Source organism: Drosophila nasuta, chromosome 2L (genome assembly GCF_023558535.2).
Source record: "Drosophila nasuta strain 15112-1781.00 chromosome 2L, ASM2355853v1, whole genome shotgun sequence".
NCBI lineage: Eukaryota > Metazoa > Arthropoda > Insecta > Diptera > Drosophilidae > Drosophila > Drosophila nasuta.
Genome location: NC_083455.1, coordinates 16,760,111 through 16,785,441, shown reverse-complemented (window position 1 = coordinate 16,785,441; position 25,331 = coordinate 16,760,111). Strand labels below are relative to the sequence as shown.

At 36.0% G+C, this 25,331-nt stretch overlaps 1 protein-coding gene across 1 annotated transcript in view; it reads left to right on the top strand.

Moving 5' to 3' along the window:
• LOC132798434 (neural-cadherin) overlaps positions 1-25,331 on the top strand; it is a 145,355-nt gene that overhangs the window by 4,990 nt on the left and 115,034 nt on the right. Inside the window, 2 exon segments of the mRNA XM_060810288.1 lie at positions 12,695-14,432; positions 14,434-14,515. Coding sequence (XP_060666271.1) covers positions 12,918-14,432; positions 14,434-14,515 — 1,597 coding nt within the window. The 5' untranslated portion in view covers positions 12,695-12,917.

Below are 25,331 nucleotides of genomic sequence, written 5' to 3'. Positions count from 1 at the left end.
TTTTGTGGTGCATTCCGTTGCTAATTGAGGACAATTAAAATTTATTAGCTGGCAACAGCAATTAAATGCAAGACCCGCACGCAATTTGTGCTCGCTGCGAGCGAAGAAGATTTTTTTTTTAATTTTTCAAACAAAAAAACCCATCAAACTCATGTTGATGAGCGAAACTGAGTTTGAATATATGCGCTATAAAATTGTGGAACACATTTTGCAGTCGATTATGTTATAATTATTGTGCACTTTATGATATTATGCGTTTATAAATATGAATACAAATTCTTGCTTGAAAGTATTATTATTTAATTATCACTTTATACGAATTTATATCGAGCTAATGCTGATTAGTTTTGTTTCTACTTAAACAATTTAAATTAAACAATAAATGAATGCATTTTTGAGAGTGGAAATGAATTCATATAGATAGTAATCTATACTCTTTTTAAATAAATGCTTATTTGCCATTTAATTTAGTATACAAAATGTTAAATATTCGCCAATTCTGGGGCTTAATATTGACATTTATTTCCTACGCAAATTCAGCTTGATATCTGTGCAAATATAAAAACCTTTTTCGCTGAAATTTTGGTAGACTGACAGTGTATTGACATTGATTTATTTAGGCCTTAAAATGGAATCAATTTCGCAAAATATTCATATTGTAATTTGTCTTTCCCCGAAAACAAAGAGAATGCAGAGACTTGCGTCCAGCCGTTTGTCCACTTGACAATCAATCAAGCTGAAGTGGAGACAGCGGGCAACGCTCAAGTGGCAGACAGCGGGATATTAGCAGCTAATCTGCATATTGCCACCAGTTCTTAGTTTATTTTTCGTTTTCCTCTTTTTTTTTTGCGCCAAAGTGGCACTTGCAACAAATTGCCCATGCTGGCTGGCGACACCAGCTGCGGCAAATGAAGCTGCGGGCTTGCTTAAGTTTATTCGAGTTGCAAGTAGCAAGTGGCAAGTGACAAAGAAACAAAGACAGCGAGATAGAGAGAAAGACCGGAAAAAAGGCAAAAGATATTATAACTGCGCCAAAATAGAAGAAGGAAAGAAAGAAGGAAAGTACTGAACGATAGTACAAGGAACTTGAATTGCAACTTGACGCACTGCAGCAACAGCAGCAGCAACAAAATGAAAATCGATGAAAATTGCAACCCCAAGCGAAAAATCAAAGTTAGGCAAACGGCAAACGGCAGAAAGACTCGGTGCCGGGTGATTGCCCTCTTTGCCGGCTCTGCGGTTGTATTAGAGGATATCCCGCCTGTTATATGTATACATACATATATACTATATGTTCACACATACAAATAACTATGAGTGTGTAGCATCCTTTTGGCAGGACACAAACACACTCGCAATTCACATGCGATATTTATGTGCGCTCGCGCGTCACATCCTTTTTATTGTGCTAGCAAAAGGAAGAAGGGTGGCTGAAGCTGCAGCAGACAGCAGAGGGAACAGAGAACAGAGAAAGAGAGAAAGAGAGAGCAGAGGGTGGCGACGACAAATAGCAACCTGAGTGCGGCAATACTTGTGACAAATCTGTTCTGGAAAAAATTATATATATATTTATGAGTGTGTACGACACAGACACAAACACCGACACAGACACAGACACGGACATACGTGGCGCTATAAAAATGTAAAATTCATTCAGAGCAGCCGCAGATAAATAGAAAATAAGAAAACGTACAAGACGGAGGAAAAGAACTGACAGCAACAGCGTGACTGCGCATAAATACGTGGGCCAAAGAACAAAACACCAAGGATCGAAGGGAGGTGATGAAGAAACTCACAACACATATGGAAAGAAAAAGGTGTTGGGGGAGCAGATTATCAAAGATATTGCACAGGAAAGAAGCAAAATGTTAGTTCAAATAGACAAAAGATGAGTAATTCAAATGAGAATGGAAACAACCACAAATTCACAGATTATTATTAATATTATTTTATTGATGTAACGAATACAAGGACTAAGGCCTTCAGGCTAAGTTCTCAAATATAAGCAAATATAAACAAATCAATTAAATAAGTACGCAAAAATAATTATAAAAGTTCAACTGTCAAAAGTTCTTCCAAATATCTACTTATTTTCTATAAGGTGTATTGTAAATAAAATATTAAATTAAAATGACGAAACTATTATAGTTTTGTTTTGTCATTCTCTATGACAAAGAAGTTTAAATTAATTGTTATTGGTAATCATCATGATTACCATGATTACCATGATTAAATGAAAAACTGCCAAAATTATTAGGCACATTTTATAGAATTATTAAATTCATGTATTCATGTATTAGAAAACAATGAATTCGCATATGAAAATAGAGATGGAGATTGGACCAATATATTGTACAACAAATTGACATTTTTTTTCTTATAAACTTGCATATTCAAGCTTTGTGTTTAAACAGTCATGCAATGACTTTATTTGTTTTTTTTTTTTTAGTAAATACAAATTTTATTGAAATAATCTTATTTGCTTTTTGAAATATATATTCTGTCAGTATACATTTTTGTTGCTTTGGCTGACAAACTAGTCTATTTTGGTACTCTATGGTATATTATGAGTGTAGTACTATATCAATATAACGTAGCTATAGTATAGCTATAGTATATTTTGAATGTAGTACTATATAAACATACCAAGTACAACAATTAGTACATAGAATATTTGCGGTATATTAAATTGGTATATTTTATGAATAATACATCACTGTTTTGCATTTATTCAAAATGGGTAGCGGGTATATCACAGTCGAGCTGACTCGACAAAAGCTTTCTTACTAGTTTTTTTCTAACACATTTATCGTAAATACAAATTTTATTGAGATAATCTTATTTGCTTTTAAAATATATATTCAGTCAATATACAAGTTTTTTGGGATAAGCTTGCATGCTTTTTTATTTATATGCTCTGTAAATTGAGAGTTTTTTGGTATTAATACTTTACTTCTCGTATACTTTAGTGACGTTATCGAATATGCTTTTTGTGTGAAATTAATTTAACCCCACAGCAAAAAACATTGCCAGTCTTTTACCATTGACTCAGCATCGGTTTTCAGGGCATTCAAATTGTGTGTGTGGAGATTACTAACGTTTTGCTTAAACTGTATACAATTTTCTCGTATTTATTTTCTTTATTTATTTAGGCACTTTAATTCCCAATGGTGTGTTTTTCTTTAGTCGCATTCGTGTGTTTTTATTTCTGGGTTCGTTTTGTGTTTGCTGCAATGCATACCAATTAATTTTTCGTCACAATTGCCGACGGATGCGATTTTCAATTAAATTAGTAGGGCAGGAAAAGGGAGAGAGAAGTGAGAAGTGTGTGAGTGGGATTGGGTTGGTTTTGTGGCGCAACAATGTTGCAAATGAAAGTGTAAGGGGCGTGGGAGGGAAAGATTCAAATAAACAAGCGGCTGAATGGAAAGCAAACAAAATGCTATTAAATGTGCACAAACAGGGCACAGAAATGCAAATATTTAACCTTGATGCTAGTTACACACGTGAGTGTGTGCGACTGCATTTGTGTGTGTGTGTGAGTGTGTGTTGCAAGTTGAATGGCCTTTTTACTTGTGTCGTGAGTCACCCTCCGAACAAAACTATAGAATGCATTTTGTATTGATTCACGAGAGAAAGAGAATCAAAGAGAGAGAAAGAGAGAGAGAGCGCAGATATTACGTTCTACTTTTGTTGTATATATTTTCTTTTTGTTTAAATTCAATTTTAGTGCATTGCACTTTTTGCCGACGTCAACGCCACGCCGGAAGTGCGGCCAGGCAGGAAGGTGAACAAGCGAGGGGAGAGAGGGGAGGGAACTTGCAACGTGCAACGTTAAAGGGCGGCGCAGACAGTTTGGCAACAGTTGCAGTCATCAACTGTTTTTGTTGTTCGTATTGTTTTTGGGCATATTGCCAGAGAGCTCAGCGTTCTCAGTATACTATATTCTTTTCTTTGCTTCCTTTTCTTGTCGCTTTGTATTTATTTGGGCACATTTCATGCTTGATTCAACAGCAGTAAAAATAAAATACGTTTTTCTACACTCATTTAGTTCTTCTTTTGCAATTTGTGTAGCTTCTTCCGAAACCTTTCAAAATGAAGTTGCATGCTAAACGCAATGCAACAAAATTACTTAATCGTTTGTATAGACCTCGATACAATGTAATCAACAATTGGCCAACTCAGCTGTGGCCCCAAATGGGACACCTCAGTGTGTGTGTGTGTGTGTGTGTGTCTGTCTGCAAATTTAATTAAGGTGTTATTACCCTTTGTGTATAGTCAACACCTTGCAGGCGTCACAAACTACTATGCTATATGCTATAAGAGAAAAAGCTAATTTCCAGAAAAGCATTTTTTCCTGGAACTCACTTAAAAGGCGGCACAAGCTAAACGAAGGTGGAGCTCAAAGTCAGAGTCAGAGTCAGAGTCGAGTCTCTGGAGTTGAAGCTGTTGCTGCTGCTGCTCTCGCATTTCAATTTAATGGCTTATTTCAAGGGAGTCATGTAGCCAAAAGGTTTGTTTTGTTCAACAGAATTGTGATTACAGCACACACACACACGCACACGCACACAAGCGAACGTGTTGAGCCTTAGGCTGGGGCAACTAGTTAATGAGCTTATAATGGAAATTGCCATGCATATTTACAAATAAACTTGCCTCGTTTGCTGCCACAATTTCATCAAATAATATTGCTTTCTCTCCGCACGGTTTGCGATACCAGATTTATTTGTAATTAAACATGGCAACAACGATTGCAAGTTGTCGATAACTCAAGTTAATTAACAAAGTGTGCACTTAAAACGATTGATTGTAAGCTTTCTGCTCAGCTAATTGCACAAGAATTTGTTGCAGATGTATTTGGCTTTATTTTAAATGTCTGCACAGCGAAATTATTAACAAAATATTGTGTACTTTCAAAGGCAATTTTCATAAAATAATGTTAATTGAATTGAATTGAAAAGAATTAGAAATCACAAATTTTACTAAGAAATTTGTGTGCAGAAATTTGATAAGTAAAGGCAAATTTGTGATGCAAATTAAAAATTAGAAATGTATTCTAATTACTAAAATTATTTGAAATATGCAAGTAGCTTTGGTTTATTGTTTTCTTGAGTTGTGAGAATTAAGATAATTTGTGTTTCTAAATATAAACTGACTTGTGGATAATTCACATTTGCTCAAAATTTACTTGAAGACTGGAATATATCACATCTTAAATATAATATATAAAATTATAAAAAAGCAAGAATGAATGATTCAGTGGAGTGCGGTACTACACCCAAAATATACCAAACTAATATATCACAAAAATACTAAAACATACAAAATGATATATTTGGTATATTAATACAGTACTACATTTAAAATATAAAGTACAAAGTATAAAATATACCATGTTGTCAGCCCGATTTCAGTAGGCAATAGAATTTCTTAAACCGATCACAATCAAATTCTCAGGAATCATAAATATTATTATTTTCTGTACCACAATAAGAAACATGTTTCTAGTTTAACCTAATACTTTTTATTACATTACAAACATTAGATCAATGAAAATTTTATAAACATATGCTGGCTTCTTCATTTGAATGTTTAAATTTATGTTTAGCATTGTAACCACCAATTTGTAATCATCAACTATCGTCTGACTCGTGAGTAGCACACAACTTTATTAGCTTCGATGTAGTGTGAATCACTTTGGTAATCGAAGCCAGTCGACAAACGATTTGTTCACTCTTAAGGTGCTTCTCTCTCCGACTCCGACTCCGACTCAGACAGAGCTCAGTTATCATTATCGCTGAATTTCCAATTAGCGGCAACTGCTTTCAGCCAGCTGCATGCGTCTGGCCAGCCACTTTTGCCTTCTCTGCACTGCCAACTTACAGTAGGCGTGTCACCAAATGCCCATGTTAACACATAATTTGTAGCTGCCTCCAACAAGGAGACCGGCAAACGAGTCTTTTCGAGTCTTCGACTCCAAAGGTATCGCGTTACCTGTGTGCGTGCCGCGACAAGACTTGATGCTATGTCTGGGGATCGGAAGGTTTGTCCGTCTGTCTGGCTACTGTGCTTACCCTTTGTGTATTCTTTCTTTGGGTTTTTGTGTTGCCTTGATCTGGGTCTGCACATGATATGCAAATATTGGGCGAGTGTTGGCACGAGGTACAGCAAAAAGAAAAAAAAAACTGTGCGTAATGACTTTATTTATGGGAACGGCGGCGGCAACGTTTTACTGGGCAGGCAGACAATCGCCCTCGAGGTGCAATCCCGCCAATATTTGCATTTAAAAGTCAGTTTCCAAGCGAGAGAGATGACAGCCTCTTGTTCTCGCCTTCAAGCGAGTATTTGTTTAAGGGGACGCAACTCTGTCTCTATCTCTTTCGTAAGTGTTGACAGTTCTTTTCGGGCCAATAAATAAGCGCTGCATTAATGAGTTTTCTCGGAAATTCGTAGAGATTTAAAAAATATAGGATGAATAAAGCATGTAGGGATCTGTTACGAATTTAAATAGCCAAACAACAGCTCAATTAATCATTGTCTGCTCAATTTCTCAGTGTCACCAGCAACAGCAACAACAAAAATGGGGACATCGCTTGACATTTTCCCAAATGCAAAACCACAATGGGGGCAACTTGAAATTGTTGGCTGATATATTCCTGTTTCCCATTTCCCAAGTAGCATTTCCCTCTTTTTCGCCCAATTCATATTTGATGAAGCACTTCGCTAGGCCTCTTGGCCACTGCCGGAAGTATTAGACGAACCCTCAGCGACAGAACCAGAATCGGAATCAACATCAGCATCAGATATAGGCGCCGTTACAAAAACAAACCCTAAAATGCTCGCTGCCTGTGCCCCTTTGGCTTGGCTTCTATTTTATTCGGAAATGCCAGTTGTGGTCGACTACCTGAATGTGTATGGCAAAGAATGTGTGTGAGTGTGTATGTGTGTTAGTGCATGTGTATGTATGTGTGTTGGATTTGTGAGGAGATTTGCGCGTGTTACCCTGTAGGGGTTTTTTCCATTGTTGTTGTCGCTGTGTCGTTGTATGATTGTGACTGCCACGCGCTACATTCAAACCCCCCAAAAAAAGTCGAAAAAAAAAGAAAATCGAAAAAACGAAAACAAGTAAGCAACGCATTTCCTTTTGACAGGACCTCGTGAGCGCGTCGTCGCCTTTGATAAAGTGTGCTTGAATATTTCATGCAATAGCGAACAGACACAATGTTGTGTGCTCTTCACTTCTATTGTATTCCTTAAATTGCCTGCTAAATGCTTAGTTTCAATTTACATAATCATTTTTGTAGGGGTTGCCCGCAGTTCTTCGAAATACTAAACTATACAAAAAACAAGAATTTCATATAATTTAATAAACATTTTTTCCTGTGCCATACTTTAATATGGGGTGTTTTGGGAAAAGGAATTCACCGGAAAGTGTCAGAGATATTACTTAATTGATTATATATTCGGAAAAAGGGTGTCTTTCCGAATAGGGAATATTGAGGAAGAATATTGAAATTATAAAATTTTAAATTTTAAAAAAATATATACTTATATTTTTTCGAATGTTTAACAGATGTTTTAATTATCGGATAAATATACAACAAAATATGGAAATATATATTATTTATTTTATATTCGGTATATTTATCAGTATTTTAATCAAAGAAGAAATATACCAACAAAATTTGGAGATATAATATTATTTGATTTATTTGTATTGCATACAATGTTACTAAATATTTGTGGACATTTGGAATTTCTTTTAAATTAAGAATTGAGAAAAAAGATGAATTTCTTTTGTAAATAAACAGAAGTTGATCTTTTATATCTAAATGAAATACCTAAACGGAGTATAATTTATAGCTCTATAAAGTGAACTCCATTGGTAATTATTTATTCAAATTGTTATTCAATATTTAATGCACTCCTCTCACATTATTCGGTGTAAATTTAATATTCATCAAAATTTGATTTGTGTTTGTTTTGAATTTCCACCATACACAATTTCCAGTAGCTATTTGGCTAGCTGACAGTCTGCAGTTGAGGGAAATCCATCAAATTGCCGACTTTATAGCATTCCTTATATTATTTATGAGCTGTTCGTTGATGTTTCACTGTAAACGCCCACTCAAGAGAGCGCGCGTTGTTTGCCATTCACTTTCGACGCCTTCGAGGGTCTGAGACTTTTTAACGACATTTTCTTTTGTCAACATATATTTGTTTCTCACCTCTTATCAGCGGATCACATCTTAATTGCAATTAGCTATGAAAATGTCTAGTCGTAAAACGGTACAGACTCTTCCCTCTCTCTCTCTCTCTGCATGTCTGTTATCTATCTGCGATCTACTAATCAGTTGTCTACTGGTCCAGCTACCACAAAACAAATTATCAAGTGCTGACATTTGCATAACTAGCTGTGCTTTGCTTTGCTTTGCCGCTAATAAACCCATTGGTTGGCTATAACAAGCTGGAAAAAAGAGAGAGACAGAGAGACACACATCTTGTTGTATATAAATCATTTAACATTTTGTATGGGACCCTTTTTTGTTGGTTATGTTGTAATTTCAGTCTGTCTCCGAGTAAAGTTTTGAGTTTCGAGTTTACCGCAAAACTAAATTATTTCTTTGTTTTTATTAATTTGATTGGCTGGCATTTTGCAGCGTGTTAAAAATTCATTAAAAATTCGCAGCGTTTTTCTATTAATCAAAACAAAAGCGGATTTTTGTTTTTTATGTTCATTTCAATACGCAATACTCGTACACAAATTGTTTAGTGGCACTTAATTAAACCTAAAAATGATAAAGCGAATACGAAATCAACTTAAAGAGTTGAAGTTCGAAGAGTTGGAAAATGCCGAGCGCTCTCGTATATGCGCTACATTTTGGCATAAATGAATAAATTACTTTGCGTAGTCTTTACGGAATTTATATGCTTTAATATGTATTTATGCATCCATTCAAATGATTGATGCGTAATACCAAGCAGAAGGCAGACAACAGCAAAAAAATATGAGACAAATATTATTTGCCACAACGAATTTAAAATGCACTCTTAGGCATTTGAATTAAAAAGTTCTGACTAAATTATTTGCATATTTTAAAATAAATATATTTTTATTCATGACTTTGATTGATGGCCAAACGAAATGATATTTCAAAAATATTTGAATATAAAGAGCTTAAACTTTGCTAAAGTTTTGTTGATTTTCCTGAGCCATAATTAAGGTAAATTTCTTGATATTTTTTGGCACTCCCACAAGGGAGCTTGAGGCACAGTTTTGCAGCCACTCCTCGCCATATCTCGACATATCTCGGAGCAATTTAAAATCGATTAAAAATCGACGCCCGAGACCACCTGCTGTGCACTTGGCTTGTGTTGGATTTCGTTGCAGAGTCGCTTCTTTTTGTTGTTTTTTTTTTCTCCCCGCCCCGCTTCTTCATCAATAATTTTGGACAAAAGCTCAAGGCGTTGGCCCAACATTGTTTATTAGAATTTTAAATGTAGGCAGCATTTTAACAAGTTTCGGTAGCACAAAAAAAAAAAAAAAACAGGCCTCAATTTTTGTTTTTTTTTTTTTTATTTTTATTTATTTTTATGAATTCACAAACGGGGCTGCGAGGTATTAAATTAACGCGTGCCTGGCAGCTCTTTTGTGATTGTCATAAATATTTGAAAAGCTCGATCCAAAAAGTGCTTAAATATTTCGGTTATTAACTGAATGTGCTCAATGCCACCACAAAAAAAAAAAACAACCAAAAACCAAATCAAACAAATAGATAAAACGTTGTCAAAGTAAACGACTACAAAAATACGCTCTAAATGAAAGTATGACAAACTTTTATGGGACAGTAATAGAAAGGAAATTAATCAATGAAATTTCATATTCAACGATTTGAATTTGGAATATTGATTTGCTGAAGGTATTCACATACTTTCCTTAATTAAATATATTCATTTAACGCACTTATAGGGTATTCAGCCATTTGCCTAATAAAGCTTTAATTGACGCGTTTTTTCTTTTCTTTTCTTTTCTTTCTATAGTCAATAGATAGACAATATTTCGATTCATATTTTCGTTTTTTATTGATTTTCGTTGGCCAATGGCATGCAATTAAAATTCATGGCATTTTACGAGTATTTACTAGCTCTTCACCCGCACCAACAAACAAACAGACAGAGAAGCAAACGAAATTGTTTTGTCTACTTTTTGATTCATGCTCATTCACATTATTTGGCTAAAATGCACATAAAACACATTTTGAATTGGCATTTTCTTTGACCACATTCGGATGACCACATACGAATATCAATTTCAAAAATTTATGAGCAATCATTTTCAAGTTTTTCCTTTATTAATATTCCAATATTTACAGCACGAACTATGCATAAAAAAAAAAACCAAAATTATGAATGTTGATAAATTTTTGCCCAAACCATAATTAAAAACAGATTGAAAGTTTTTCCTCCCCTTTCACAATTTTTTTCTTTCACGATATTTTTAGGTCTCTTGTGGCAAAGTCATTAATTAATGCTTAGGGGTTTGGGGTTTGTCATCTCAAAGTTTTATTAAACTTGAAGCAGAACGAAGCTTATTGATGAGTAAGGTCAAGTGAGATGACAGGACTTTGCCGAGTGGTTTTGCTGTCAGTTTGTATTGTGCGGCTGAGCAGAAAGCTGCAAAGTAGAATTTAATTTGCACTCGTTAACACACAAATGTATCTGGCACTTTGGCTGCATTAATTTCGCCAAGCATTTGTGTGTTGACTTTGACTTGAAGTTGTTCTATGTTCTACTTTCTATTTGCCTTTCATAGATTTATATTTCTCTATACAGAAATATGAATGCTTTAATAATTTTCAATCAATCCGATAACAAATTTATCAGACACCATCATTTAAGTATAATTTAGACTGAACATTCTTGAAATAAGTTTTTTGTTAGAAAAATGGAATAAAAATCATTGATTTAAGATGATTTCGAATTTCAAAACATGAATTGAAGATTTAATTTTTTTAAAAAGAACCTTTCAAAATTGAAATCTACTTATAATTATTTATATTTCAGAATGAATAATTTTCAAATGCAAGATTTTTATTCTAGTTTTCAGAACTTTCCTATCTTTCTTCTCGTTGTGTATTTTTCTTTTCAAAATTAAAATCTACTTATAACATTTTTGATCTAAGTTTGAAAAGATCCGAAATGCTAGATTTTTATTCTAGTTTTTCGAATTTTTCTCCCTCTTAGGGACTCTTCTCTTTATGCATAATACTTTTCCTTCTTTCAACTGTCTCTTCAATTTTTAACTTTTTGAAATTTAAATCTACTGACAATAACTTTTATTTCAGACTAAAAAGTTTTCCAACGCTAGATTTTTCTTGAAGTTTTCGGAACTTTTCTCTCTTTGTGAATAATTCTTTTGAACTGTCATTAGGAACACACTTGCGCAATCATTCAGACAATTTGTCAATGTTGCAGTCGATAATTAACATTGGCTTGTTAGAGGATCGTTAGATTAATGACAAGCATGTTCATTCAGCTGTCGCACTTTCCCTCTATCTCTCTCTCTCTCTCTCTCTCACTCTCTCTATGACTGCAAAGTGCATTTGTTGAAGCTGAAATCCTCCCGATAATTACGCGTAAAAAGCAAATAAAAACTATTGTCAACACTACATCGGGCAAGTCACAAAATTGGAAACGTGAAACGGCCAATATCAAAAATAATAATACAATAATATTCGGTTTGGGAAATTTCTGGCGTCTGAAGCGGCGCCTGCGCAGCTGTTGTTAATTCCCTGTCACGTCCTGCCCTCGGTCCTCGGTTCTCGGTCAGAGGACCTTTGTTAGGGTCTCAAAATGACAGGGTGCGTGCCAGGCCAGTCGAGTCGGGTCGGGTCTGTACTCTGTTGTAACCCGGGGCACATAAGTAGTACATTGGGTAATTAAAATAATGTTCGGAGTGAAAATTTTCAAGGGCGGCCATGTGTGGCACACATTTCTGTAGTACATGTTGCATTGGGGTGGAAATTATAACGAAATTTATGTTACTGATGAAACACAGTCAGCAAAAAAGAAAAAAACCAGATGAAAAATAGTACGCTAAAGTATCGCAAAAGCCACAAGTCGAGGCAACATCAAAGGGCCACAGTAAAATTTCAAATGTGGCGCAGAATCCTTGACAGCAGTAATTCCGTCTCTGTCTCTCTCTCTCTCTCTTGCTCTCTCCCTCACTTTGTTTCACTCGTTGGTCGTGTGCTAAATATCTTGAATATTTGTAAATTTGCTGCTAATGTCATTAAAAAGTTTTTGCTTTGTGCAACATTTTGTGTTTGTCGCATGCACTTTGTGCACTGACAACCAATTAAAAATCTGAAAAGTTGACAATTTCCTTTTGATGGATCTAACAATGCTTCTCTCTCTTTGTCTCGCACTCAGACTGTCTCTAGAGCATTTGTGAGAATCCAGAGTTCAAGCAAACAAAAGCAAAAGCAAAAGCAAACAAATGTTGTGGCTGCAAATTTGATTTAAATAATAGAAACACAATTTGATTGTTCCTGCTGAGGCTGTTTCTAATCAAAACTTTTGTGCATAGTTGATTTTCTTGCTCTAGTTGCATAATTATTAAATTAAACTTCTCTTGAATAATATTATTACTACAGACAATATATTGACTTTTCTCTTATCTTTCTCTTTACAGTCTGCCGTCATCAATAATAATAATAATAATAATGAATTGAATAACGAATACAACAAGAGAAACACGCTCATGTATTATTCAAGTATAACGTGTAAAGTACACAATTGAAACAACAACAAGTGGAGAGAGAGAAGATACAAAGTTCCATTTACATTTCATAATTACAACAAGGAGGCAGCAAACTTCCTTGGCAGCGGCAACAAACGCGTGCCACAGCCCAAAAATGGTGGCACGACGTTGCCCGTTGGCGCCCACAGCGCGTTGCAGAATGTTGATGCTTCTGTTGCTGCTCCAACTAAGCAACAGTCTGCTTGCAACAGCCGCAACAAACAGTTATGCCGGACTCAGTGCTGAGAATGCGGCCAGAATGTTGGCCGGCAGTCCAGGTGAATTAGAACAGCAACAACAACAACAACAAACGCATTTGACTGAAGGAGGAGCACACAGTGAAATGTCTCTGGTGTTGCCCCACGATACGTATCCCGGATTTAGCATTAAAAAGTTCAAGACACGTCCGTTGCATGCCACACAGAATGGCACAGCACAGCAACATCATCATGCCGCTGAGACAACAGCAGCTGCCTATCACATGCTGGACAGTGATTACTCCAAATATTTCACAGTGCTCGATGATGGCGTTGTGATGACCACGGCGGACATTTCGCCGCTGGTCAATCGACCTGTGCAACTTGTTGTCGTGGAGCAAACACCGAATGCCACGAATACGCACAGCCTGCAGCTCTTTGTGATGCATCGCAAGGACATGTTGCGTTTCTCCGGTTCGCTGCTCGATGCCAGCGGCGAGGTGCGCGAAAATCATCCAGCCGGCACTCGAGTACGCGGTGTTCCCCTCATGCAGGCCTTCAGCGGTTCGATACTCGACGAGGAGCTCGCCGAACCCAAAAAGGTGCGCTACACCATCATCGATGGCAATGTGGACGATGCTTTTGCGCTGCAGGAGCGACGTGCCAATCAGAATGTACAATTGAATGCCAAGTCTTTGGTGATCGAGGGCGATGATGAGTCGGGAGTTTGGCTCGTTACAAATCGTCCACTGGATCGCGAGGAGCGTGCTCACTATGATCTCTCGGTGGAGGCATCCGATGTGGATGGTGTGGACAAGACGGTGTCGAAAATACAAATCACAGTGCTCGATGAGAATGATAACCGTCCCATTTTCAAGTCACAGGATTACAAATTTGCCATTGCCGGTCAGAAGGCATCGAGCATGGAGAGCAACAATAGCATCACATGGCAACGATTCGCGATACTCGGCAAAGTGGAGGCCACCGATGCGGATGGTGATAAGATCGCGTATCGCTTGAAGTCGCCCAGCAATGTCGTCATCATTGTGCCACAGACAGGTGAACTAATGCTAGCCGGCGAACCCACATCAAATGAGCTGCTCCTCGAGGTGATTGCCCACGATCTGCGTTACCCTAGCCTGCTCAGTGCTCAGCCAGCGAAGGTTCTACTCGAATTTCTGGCCCCCGAGCCGGTGTCGTTTATCATGCAGCATCTGGAGCACGATGCGGTCAATGCGCATTCGCATCATCGGGAAAAGCGACGCGTGACCCGCGCCGTCCGACCAACGAAGCGGATTGAGTTCACCGAGGCCGATGGCGATACCGAGGGCAAATCGGTGTTTCAGCTGGAGAAGGAGACGGACAAGGAGACGTTCAAGATACGCGACGATAATCCCTGGGTGACGGTCGAAACAAATGGCGCGGTGCGTGTGAAAAAAGAAGTGGGACTATGAGGAGCTCGGTCCCGATAAGACTATCGATTTTTGGGTCATCATCACGAACATGGGACACAACGGTGAGTAGTCGAGCAGCAAAAGCATTTTATTTTGTAATTAATACTAATTCAACAAATTTGTGCGCGAAAGGCAAAAACTAAAAACAAAATGACAAAAGTGTCAACTCTCTATGGCAACAAATCCTTTTTGAGGCAGCTGTATTTGAAGTGTCTTAATGCTTAAGATAATCTCAGCTTTTCTCGTCATTTTTAACATGTGTATTAAATTATGCATGAATAAGTTGGCATAGTTTAGGTCAGTTTCAAATTGGTTTGCTTAAGTGAAAGTTAATTTAATGAGGTTGAAAAAAAACTTGATAAGAATTTTTGTTTAAATAAGAGTGTTTATTCCCTGCAGACTTAATATATTTTAAATGATTTCTTTTAACAAAAATATGTTTTCTTTTGTGGATTATAAATATCTTTTTACTATATGATTGAATATATCTTGAAAAGAATTTTTGTTTATATTTTTGCCCTGACAACCTAATGCATTTTTAAATAATTTCACTTAACTAAGAGAGTATTTTTTTGTGAGGATTATAAATATAATTTTGTGATGTGGTATAACTTGATACAAAATTGCAGTTTAAATAACTTTTAATTTTAAAAGTTTGTTTTAAATAAGAGTGCATTTTTTTGAGGATTTTTAACTTACTTTTCTGACTTGATAGGAATTTCAATTTAAATACAATTTTATTGAATTATTTTATCTTATATAGAAGCAGTTTTCTGAGGATATGTAGACATTTTTCTGGCTAAAGCTAACATTATATATTCAATATATTTCATGCTTCAAAATATTTTGGTCTGTGTCGATTTTCTGTTCACTGCATTCAAAGATCCTAATTTAAAATTAAATTTCTTGTTTTATTTTGTGAAACTAAAAAAAATGCTGAAATGAAAATGCTCTCCCTGAAAGTCAAAATAATTTGTTAAGTTGTTGGATAATTAATTTAAAAATAGTGCTTTATTTATTGATACTATAAAAAATGACTTCAACCTCTCCCTAATGGTCAGAGTAATTTGTTCAGTTTTGGATAATTTGAAAGGAATTTCATTTTTGAGCTGTGCATTTAAAGTTATTTTGAATCAACTAAGTTGATCTCATCTAAAGCACTCCCAAATACTCAGAGTAATTTAAAGTTGCCTCTTTAAACTATTTATAGTTGCGACATTATCTTCAATTTATTGTGCAATAAATTAGTTGCTGCAGAACTATTCATTTCAACTCTATATATAGCTGAGAATTTAAAACGACTTTTCGTTCTCAATCGTTTTGTATAATTGTGTGTCTAATTTGTGGCTTCAATCATTTGACAATTATCATTGTCTGTGTCTCTGGTATTTGACTTAACAATGCGCTGACATACTATTTATAGACCAATGGAGCCATTGTTCACATGCTGTTTATAATAGAGAGAAAACAGATCAAAAAATTGGATTCATATTGATTTCAGAATTATTGTGGCAAATGCATGTAGAAGGTTGCAAATTATTTGGTAAGCTTGCCCATGAAAGATTTCAGGCAATTAAATGCGAGTCGTTTGTTGTCCTAACAGGCTTTGTGGAAAAATGGGTATTCAAATATTTGGTTGTCATGACAAGTAATTACGCTATCAAGTACAAAGCACAATCAAAGCAAAAGATGAAGGCGAGTTGAGAGCATGTTTTTGGTTGGCTGGTTGGCTGGTTACCTGGTCAACACACACACACACACTCACACATACCCTCTTTAGACATTTTGGTCATTGTGTTTTGTTAGTTATTTCAAGCGTGGCTCAATAAGCAAATATTGAAGCATTGAAGCAACATGAGCACAAACATGCTCGGCACTTACAACTGAGCAGTCCTTGCCAGTCCTTACAAGTCCAGTCAGCCAATCAATTGTCCCAGCTCAGTTCTTACCTGTTTTGGCAAAAATGACCAAAATGAGTCTGAACTAAAATTGTGTAGATACAAAATGGTTTGCAACCTCATGAATTGTTCAACTCTTTCTCTTGTGTCTCTTTCGATTCGTTGCACAAATGACTTCAAGTTGAGTTGAGTTGAGTTGAGTTGAGCTCAACTACGGCCTGGATTTTCGCCATTTTCCTTCCGCGTTTTCCGCGTTGCATTCGCTAATTGTTACACAGACTGGAACAATGCTTGAGTGGGATTGTGGGTTGCCTGTCTGCTTGCATTGCTTGCTTGCTTGCTTGGGGTTAGCCTGGAGTCGCAACGCGCTGTTCAACTGTCAGTCAATTAACAATTTCCATAAATTCATTCATCCAACTGCAGCTTGTCGCATTCTTTCTGTCTCTCTCTCTCTCTTTCTCTCTGACTGCAGATTTTCATTCTCGTTCGCTTTTCAGTGCCGATTTTCATTAAACTTTTGTATTGTGTTCTTTTGCTTGACACATTCGAGAGGAGAATGAACTTATCAATTATATATAAAATGACGGATTTTAAGAGCTGTGAGTTGCGAATTTCCACTGAATATTTCACACAGAACATGTGTATTGATTGCTTTTACTGAAGCACTCGAGTTGAAGAAATAAAATCCAAAAATAATAATGAGCGAAAATGGAAACTTGTTTAATAACACTTCAAGTAAAAGGGATTAATTTAAAAAGGGAATATTTCGATGAAAAGTTCGTTGGAAAATATTATTGAAAGATTGGTAAAGAGATTTGTACAATAAAGAGTTCAAGTTAATTTACTATTTCAACTTCAACAGTTTATATTAAAAGCATTTTCCTAATAACTATTGTTTGCTCTATAATATCGAACAAAAGTGAATAATTCAATTTAATTTCTTTGGCATTTTTCTCTTCGCAAAACTCTCAAGTTTTCAAACGTGTTAGAACCCTTTTAAACTCTAATTTTATTATATTAAAAGTTAACAGACTATTCTTTAAACGAATTCGAGTTTGCCATCCATGTGTAAAGTAAAAAGAGGAAAGAAAATCTTGAAACTCGTTGAACAATTTCCATGCAGAATGCGGAAAATTCAGCAGTATTCAAGTGTTTGGCTGCAACTTGAACACTTCAACAAGATGCTTAACAACATGCCCGAAAATCATTATCCTTATCGGTAAGGATGCACAATGGGTGCTCACCGATTCTCAATTGGTAGTCTACTCAAATATCGTGCTCAAATATGTAAAATATATATAGAACTGATTGTTACGGTTGCTGCTCTCTGCAATTTGAGTTAATTTATGTAGCAAATGCACCGAGAAAATACAAACAAATAGAATCTGTTGGGCCACTTGTGTGCGCCAGGACACAAATGCCAGATAAACATAATTCATTTAGTAGACACACACTCACAAAAATGCGACTAAGAAGAGTGGGGACAGCAAAAAAAAAAACGAGAGAAAGGCAGCTTAAAACACTTAACAATGCGTTGCACTTGGCGTAGGCGATTGTTGGAGGGTTTTCCTGGGAAGCGAAGGACAAGAAATTTACGACAATATTTTTCATTCATTTAAAATGCTACGCCAATTCACATACTAGTGAGTGAGGGGTGCAAACCAAGAGAGGGTGAAAACACAGGCACACACAAAGAGCGCAGAGAGCGCTGCAGTTGGAACGCTAAAAGTAAAACGCAAAACGAAACGAAATGGAATGCTGAGCAGGCGCAATAAAAACCAAGAGAGTAAGAGAGAGCGCTATTTGAGTGCGCTCTCAATTCTAGTTTAGGGGTTGGGTTGCTCAGGCGAACGCGTGCCAAAGTCCAGCAGGAAAATGCTCATAACAATTAGAAGCGAGAACTCAGACCCAACTTGGAATTGAAAACCCAACCCAAAGCGAAAACGAAACGAACGAACAAACGCATGATTTGCTGCACATTGCAGAGCAGAATGTGGTAATGAGGGGGAGGGTAATTGGAGTGCGGTTAGAGCTAGGAGGTTGAAGGGAGTGCGGTGGAGGCTGCCTGCAGCATGGCGAGTGACTGACTGATTGAGTTGCCCACTCGAATGGCGCGTGTTTGTTTTAGAAATTTCGCCAAACGCATTGTTTAGACCAACAAAAAAATGTATGCAGAGACTGACGGCAAAGAGTCCTCATTCCCCCTTTGGCAAAAGGGGAGAGAAAGTGGGGGAAAGTGAGACAGAGAGAGCGAGAGGTTTGGCATTCCGTCACTAATGCAACTCACATAGCTACTGTGATATACGATGTATATAAGAAAGCGAAATGCGGGAGAAGGGAGAGGGGAGCAGACGGGTCTGCTATTGTTATTGTGTCATGTGAAAAGGGAAAAGGCATGAAAATTTATGCAGTGCATGAAAAATGAAAACTTGCACGCATGCAAAACAACAACAACAACAACAACAGCAAACAGGATATACAGGACACAGTTGCTAAAAGGGATCACAAAAGGGGGCGCAACGGAATAGTTGATAATGTAAAGTTATGCAGCAAAAGGGCGTGTGTGTTTGTGTGTGTGGCATGTGGCAGGTGGCTGCTGCCACTCGCAAAACTCAAAGATTGGAAAACCAAAAAGGAAGAAACTTTTTCTTGTTTTTTACTATTGAGCTGTGTGTTTGTTCCTTGCGGGAGGCACAGCTGCAACTTTTGTTGGCGATAAAAACTTTGCGTTCGCTTTTTTTCTTTGTTTTTTCCTGCGGGTAACCAACACACAACACACGAAAGCTCAGGCGAAAACTAATGCCCAAGCTACTAATATCACTCGCAAAAGTTGCGAGAAGCCTTCGAGGGAAGGGCAAGATAATACGTCATAAAATGCAGCTGTTGCAACATGCAACATGCAGCACTCAGCATGCAACATGCAACAGCATGCGAAAAAGCATGGCTAATTTTGATTGCCAGCTATGGAATGCAACACTAAGCATAACTTTTGTGGAAATGGAGAAAGCGAAAAACCAGACTGAAGTGGAATGTGATAAATTATGAAAATGCAAATTGAAGTTACGTGTAAAGCGGGAAGTCTTCGTCCTGCCATCGACTTGCAAATGAATGCTGCTTAAAAACTTAAAACTCTAGCAAAAGAAACCACACCCTAAGTTCTCTATGGCCGGGGGGAGGTGGAAGCACTTTCAGCTAGATTAACTGTTGCTGCTTTGCTGGCAAAACAACAAACTCAATTAAGCATTAATTAGCATAATTTATATGCATGTGGCAGAATTTGCCAGCAAGGTCTGTTAACACACAATCCTCAAGGTTTAATTCCAAGAAGTCTTCAGTCATGGTGTGTGTATATGTGTGTGGGTACTTTGAGGTTGCCTGGAAAATTCCTGCTTGAAAATGTCTAGAACTGAAATGTCTGCTTAAAACTAAGTGGATTTAAAAGATACTAAAAAAATGCGTACTTATAAATTATCTAAATCCAGGTAAAATACTAAAGACATTGATATACAAAAGTATATTTTGAAATTGAAATTTAATACAAAAGTTTTCGAATTTTGTAATGAGTTAGGGAATAGTTAATATCTCTTCCCTGAATATGTATATTGTGTTAAAGATTTTTAGATATACATATTTTTTAAAGTTCTTCAGGAAATAATGGCTAAAAATAGCCTTCGGTATATTTTAGTATTTTTGTTATTTTAATTTGGTATATTTTTCTGGCTTGTGTTATTTTCCAGGAAATAATTGTATGTGGCTGAAAATAGTCTTCGGTATATTTTAGTATTTTTGGTATTTTAATTTGGTAAATTTTTTTTGACTTGTGTCATTTTCCAATTGGGTTCTGACTGCTTTCGCTGACACTCTGATAAATATTGAATTTGGTATATTTTAGTATTTTTGGTATTTTATTTTGGTATATATTTCTCACTTGTTTTAATTTGCATTTTGAGAAACAAAACTATTTTTGTGAAGATTTCTTTTCTGAGATGCTGATTTTTTTTTTATGGTACTTTAAATTTTTTATTTAGATTTAAATAAAATCACTTTTTCAAATATAAAGGGGGAAAATATATTTTAGAATGTATAAAACTGCTCGAGCTTCACTAATAAATTAGTAAATATTTTCAACATTTATTTGTAAAGTTTCTACTCCACATATCTTTATGTTTATGCTATTTATTTAAACATTTGATATAAAACGTTGAGAGCAAATGCTGCACACATCAAATGTGTCTCTCTATCTCGGAAAACTTAGTTTATTTGATCTATGTTGTGTGTTAGTTTTCGGGCCATTTCAAATTCATATTCTGATGAATTTCCAAACTGTGTCTGTGTAAATTATTAAGCACATGTTTGGACTAGAACTCAACTCAAGCAGAGTTTCAACAACAACAGCAACAACAACAAGTGGAAGAGACATGAGGGTAAATATCATTTATGGCATATTTCATGCTGATGCTTTGCTTAGTTCTCTGGTTCTGGTTCAGCAGCCGTTGCCACAGCCCCGACCTCGAATACATACAAGAAAGAGACAGCTATGAGGGGGGAGAGAAAGAGAGAGATAGGGAGATAGAGTGAGATTAAGAGAGAGGAGCGCAGCATGATGCGATGCTCTTCTGGGCTTCAAAGTGTTTTGGCCTAAATTTTGAAGAGCTACAGCAACGAAATGCTGAAGAAATCGCGTTGCAAAAGTTTCGCGACATAAATTTTCTATATAGTAAACGAAGAGGGGAGCAGGGAGAGAGGCAGGCGAGAGAGGGCGTGAAGTAGGTAGTGAGGAGGTAAGCTGCGAGTTTTTCAATGTGACAGTTGAGCATGGTGAATATTTAGCAAGTTTTAGTTTACGCTACATAAAATGTATTGTACGCACAAACACAAACTATCTCTCTCTCTCTCTCTCTCTCTCTCTCATTCTCTCTTTCTTGCACCCTCAAGTATGAGTGTGTGTGTGTAACCTTTCAAGGCAGCCAAACACACACACATGCTTGCAAAAACAATGGCCGAAACATACAAGAACAACAAGTGTGTCACACAGCTGCTGCTGTTGCTCGGATTTAGCTCGGCGATTGAGTTTTACCTTTTGACAGGCTTGTCACAAATACACACACATACACACTCACATACACACACATACACATCCAGTCTGTGTAGGTTATGTGCGCGCAATCTTAACCCAAATTAAAAATGCAAATCGCTTTTTTGGCCAAAAACGTTTTGACACTCAATTTGATTGTTAACGATTCTTGGTTATGCGTACGTGTGTGCGTGCTTGTATGTCTGTACATCTGTGTGTTGGTGTGTGTGTGCGTTGCGGTTGTTGTCATAATTCTAATTGGAATTGCATTTAAATTTGTTTGTCATGCGGTTTCACTGACACACATTCCGAGGCTACACTTCAAATGGGCAGTTAAACAGATAAGTAAACAGTGTTTAGAAAACGCATTCTGAATTGCCAAATTGCGCAATTAATAAATTTTATTCTTCCACTTGTCAAATCTATTATGCAAATCGATTACTATAAATAAATGGCAACAAGACACGAAAATGGCATCAAGTTCTCTTGTCAAGTAAAATTACTCAGACTGCTTTTGTTTTTCTTTTTGTATACCAACTTTTGTTTTGTATTTGTATTTGAATTCAGATTTCGTATTGTTTTGACAAACTCGAGCCAGTATATGTTTCATCTCTTCATCCGAAACAAGAGCAACTAAATACTTTCAAATGATAGCTTTAAAATGTTCTCACTAATCTTTTCAGGCGCTGCAAAGTATGCAACATTGTAAAATATCAATTCAATTGCTCTTACTTTCGGCTTGCTATGTTCGGTTTTGTTTATTGCAAATCTGCCACAAACAACGAACTACCTCATGCTGTGCATAAAACTGCTACAAGCCACTTAAAAAAAAATCAAGCAACAAATTTTTAATCCAATTTGTTTAGAAATAGAAAAATGTGTATTCGAAATTAAGAGCGCTTTAAACAAAGTTCGAGTTGGTTTTTGGAATACGATTTGTTGGCCAGAAATTGAGCTTAAAAATACAGTGCTAAATAGTACTATAGAAATCACTTGAAACTATCAATTTGAAAGTAGTAAAATTCAATTTATAGGAGATGAAAAGACCAAACTGAACTCATATTTTTTATAATATATATTTAAATGCATAAAAACAACTTTTTTATGGCTTACTCTTTGGCAACTCATCACTTGACTGATTTGACGTAAATAACCTCAATAAAATGTTATATTACACTAAAAAAAAGGCTATTCAAATTAGTTGATGCAAAAAAGCAGCTTGCGAAATTTTGTTTGATTTATGCGAAAATTTTCGACAAAAGTTCGCTTAAAGTCTACTTGAATTTTATGAACTTTTGTCGTCGTCACAACCAACCGGCCATTATGAATTATAATAAGCTGATGTTTGGCATGAAAGCAATAGCAACAAAAAGTTTTGACAACAATGGCCAACAAAACTGTTGACAGCCGAAAACAGCAAAAAAAAAGTCAAAGCTCAGCAAATTTTACGCTCTGTTGATTTTTGTCTACTCGCCCAACAACAACAACAACGAGACATAAAATGATTCAAGTTTTTGCTATATAAAGTATTTATCTACACATAAGTTAATGTTGCTATTGCTGTTTGCTGTTGCTGTTGCTGTTTTTGGCCAAGGGTTGCTTGTCTGTAGACGACTTCGTGTTATTATTACATTTGTCGTTTAGTTTTGCTCTCGCTTCTGCATTGCGTTTCCTGTTTTGACTGCACAAAATTGTGTGCTGCCATTATTTACGAGTATTTTCTCGTTTTCGTTCTGTGTGTGTGTTATTTGCCATTGCACACTCGTCGGCCATTTTGGCCAAACTCGAATGCTTCTTCTGTATTTTTGTCATCTCTATTTTTCATGTTTCAGAGGCAGCTGCTTCATCCGACGGCTGCCATGGCAACCAAACACACACAGAGTAAAGGGCGCCATTTTGTTGCCAACTGCGTGTTTGAGTGTTTATGTGTGTGTGTGACTTTTGTGTCTGTGTTGCCTTTAGGCTTTATTTGAGCTCATTCTCGCTCTGCGTCCAAAAAGTGTCTGGTCCGATTATTCTGCGGTTGCAACTTCGTTTTGTGGCTTTTCAAAATGCCGTTGACAGTTTTTTTTTTGCTGTCTGGTTTATTAAGCCATTGTTGTTGTTGTTGTTGTTGTTGCCGTTTGTCATACAACGCATTTCGGATTTTAAAAATATTTTCGCAACATTTTGTGTAGTTTTGCATAATGAATTACGGCATGTGTCGAATGCTAATTGATCGATGCCCAAATGTTTATTCTACTTTATAATTAGTTTTACATGTCGAAAGTTCAATTACAATTTGGTTTGTTAATTTCTGTGTGTCCATGAATTAAACATGTAAATGCCGCAGCATTGAATTTTTATACAAAAATTAGCATTTGTTGTGGCAAATATTGTGCATTCAAATCAAAAAAGTTGCACTTTTCAAAACAATATAAAAATTATTATAATTTACAAAAATTAATAATATAATATTTAATATTTTAATGAATGTAATTTTAAAGAATAGTATAAAAAAAAACATAATTTAAATTTTAGTTAAATTCAAAAATTTAATTCAAAATAAAAAGTAAAAAAAAAAAATTAAAAAAAATTAAAATAACAAAAATAAAAAATAAATTAAATAATAAATTAATTAAACTTAACTAAAAATAAAAAATAAATAAAAAAGAAAATAAAAAATATAAAAAAAAAGAAATAACAAAAATAAAAAATAGAAAAAAATGAAATAGAAAAATAAATAAAATAAAAAATATAAATGAAATAAAATATAAATAAAATGTAATAATTTTTCAATATTGTTTTTAATTATTTTAAATTTTATATACAATTTAAATAATAATTACATTCATTCTTGAATGTTTTTATGAACTCGCTTTGAAATGTTTTAATATTTTATATAAAAATTACTTCAAGCAAACCTAAACCAGCATTGACAGTTTTTGCCTTGTTGTATGCAAATGAAATTCACATTCTAAAACGCTGTCAAAATGCCAATCAAACAGTCAATCAATCAATCAGTCAAGCAGCCAAACAAGCCGGCGAAATCAGCTCCAATTTTCAATTGCCATTTTTGATAAATGACACTGACCACGCCTTCGTAGGAAAAATCAATAATGCTGGAAAATAAATGTTGCGCTAACACAAAAACAAAAAAAATTTGTTAGGTAAAGTTTCGCGTTGTCGTCGATTGCAACTTTCCTAAGTTAGAGTTAGATCCTTGCAGGGGAGAAAGGATGTCGTTGCGCTGTTGCCATTTGTTTTGCCTTCGCTCGCACATCCGTTTTGGCAAACGCCGCAGTAATAATTCATGGCACAAATTGCGTTTATTACAATAAAACCGTAACAGGCAAAGGCAAACACACGGACAGAGCAGACGAACAGAACAGAAATCCCGAGGCCGCTGCCATGCGAATAGCCAAAGGCCAGTCGACGCTTTCGCCATGTTGATTTGCATTGCAAAAGGAGAAAAAAAGAAAAGGAAAAAGAAAGAGTTGTATTCCGACTTGCGGCAGTTATTTATCACAGTGTGTAAATTGTAACACTGTGATTTGTGTGTGGTGTGTGAGTGTGGGCGTCGTTTGTTAGCCAACACGTCATGGTCTAATTAGCAGCGCACGCCATCGAGCCAAATGAACTTATCACCATCATCAGCATACACACTGACTGCGAAAAGTTAACCAACGCCTGCTTGGCGTCTTTACACTTGATTTGAGCTGCTGCAACAGCAATAAATGTGCGTGGCTCTTGTGCCACTTGATCCATGAAATTTCACATGTCAATGAATTTGATTTTGATTTTGAATATGATTTGAATTTGATTTGTGGCATACGCGTGATCAAATTAGTGGCATGCAAATGCCTGTGTGTTACACTTGGCCTCATTTTTCGGCACTCAACTAAAAATATATATTTTCTAGCATTT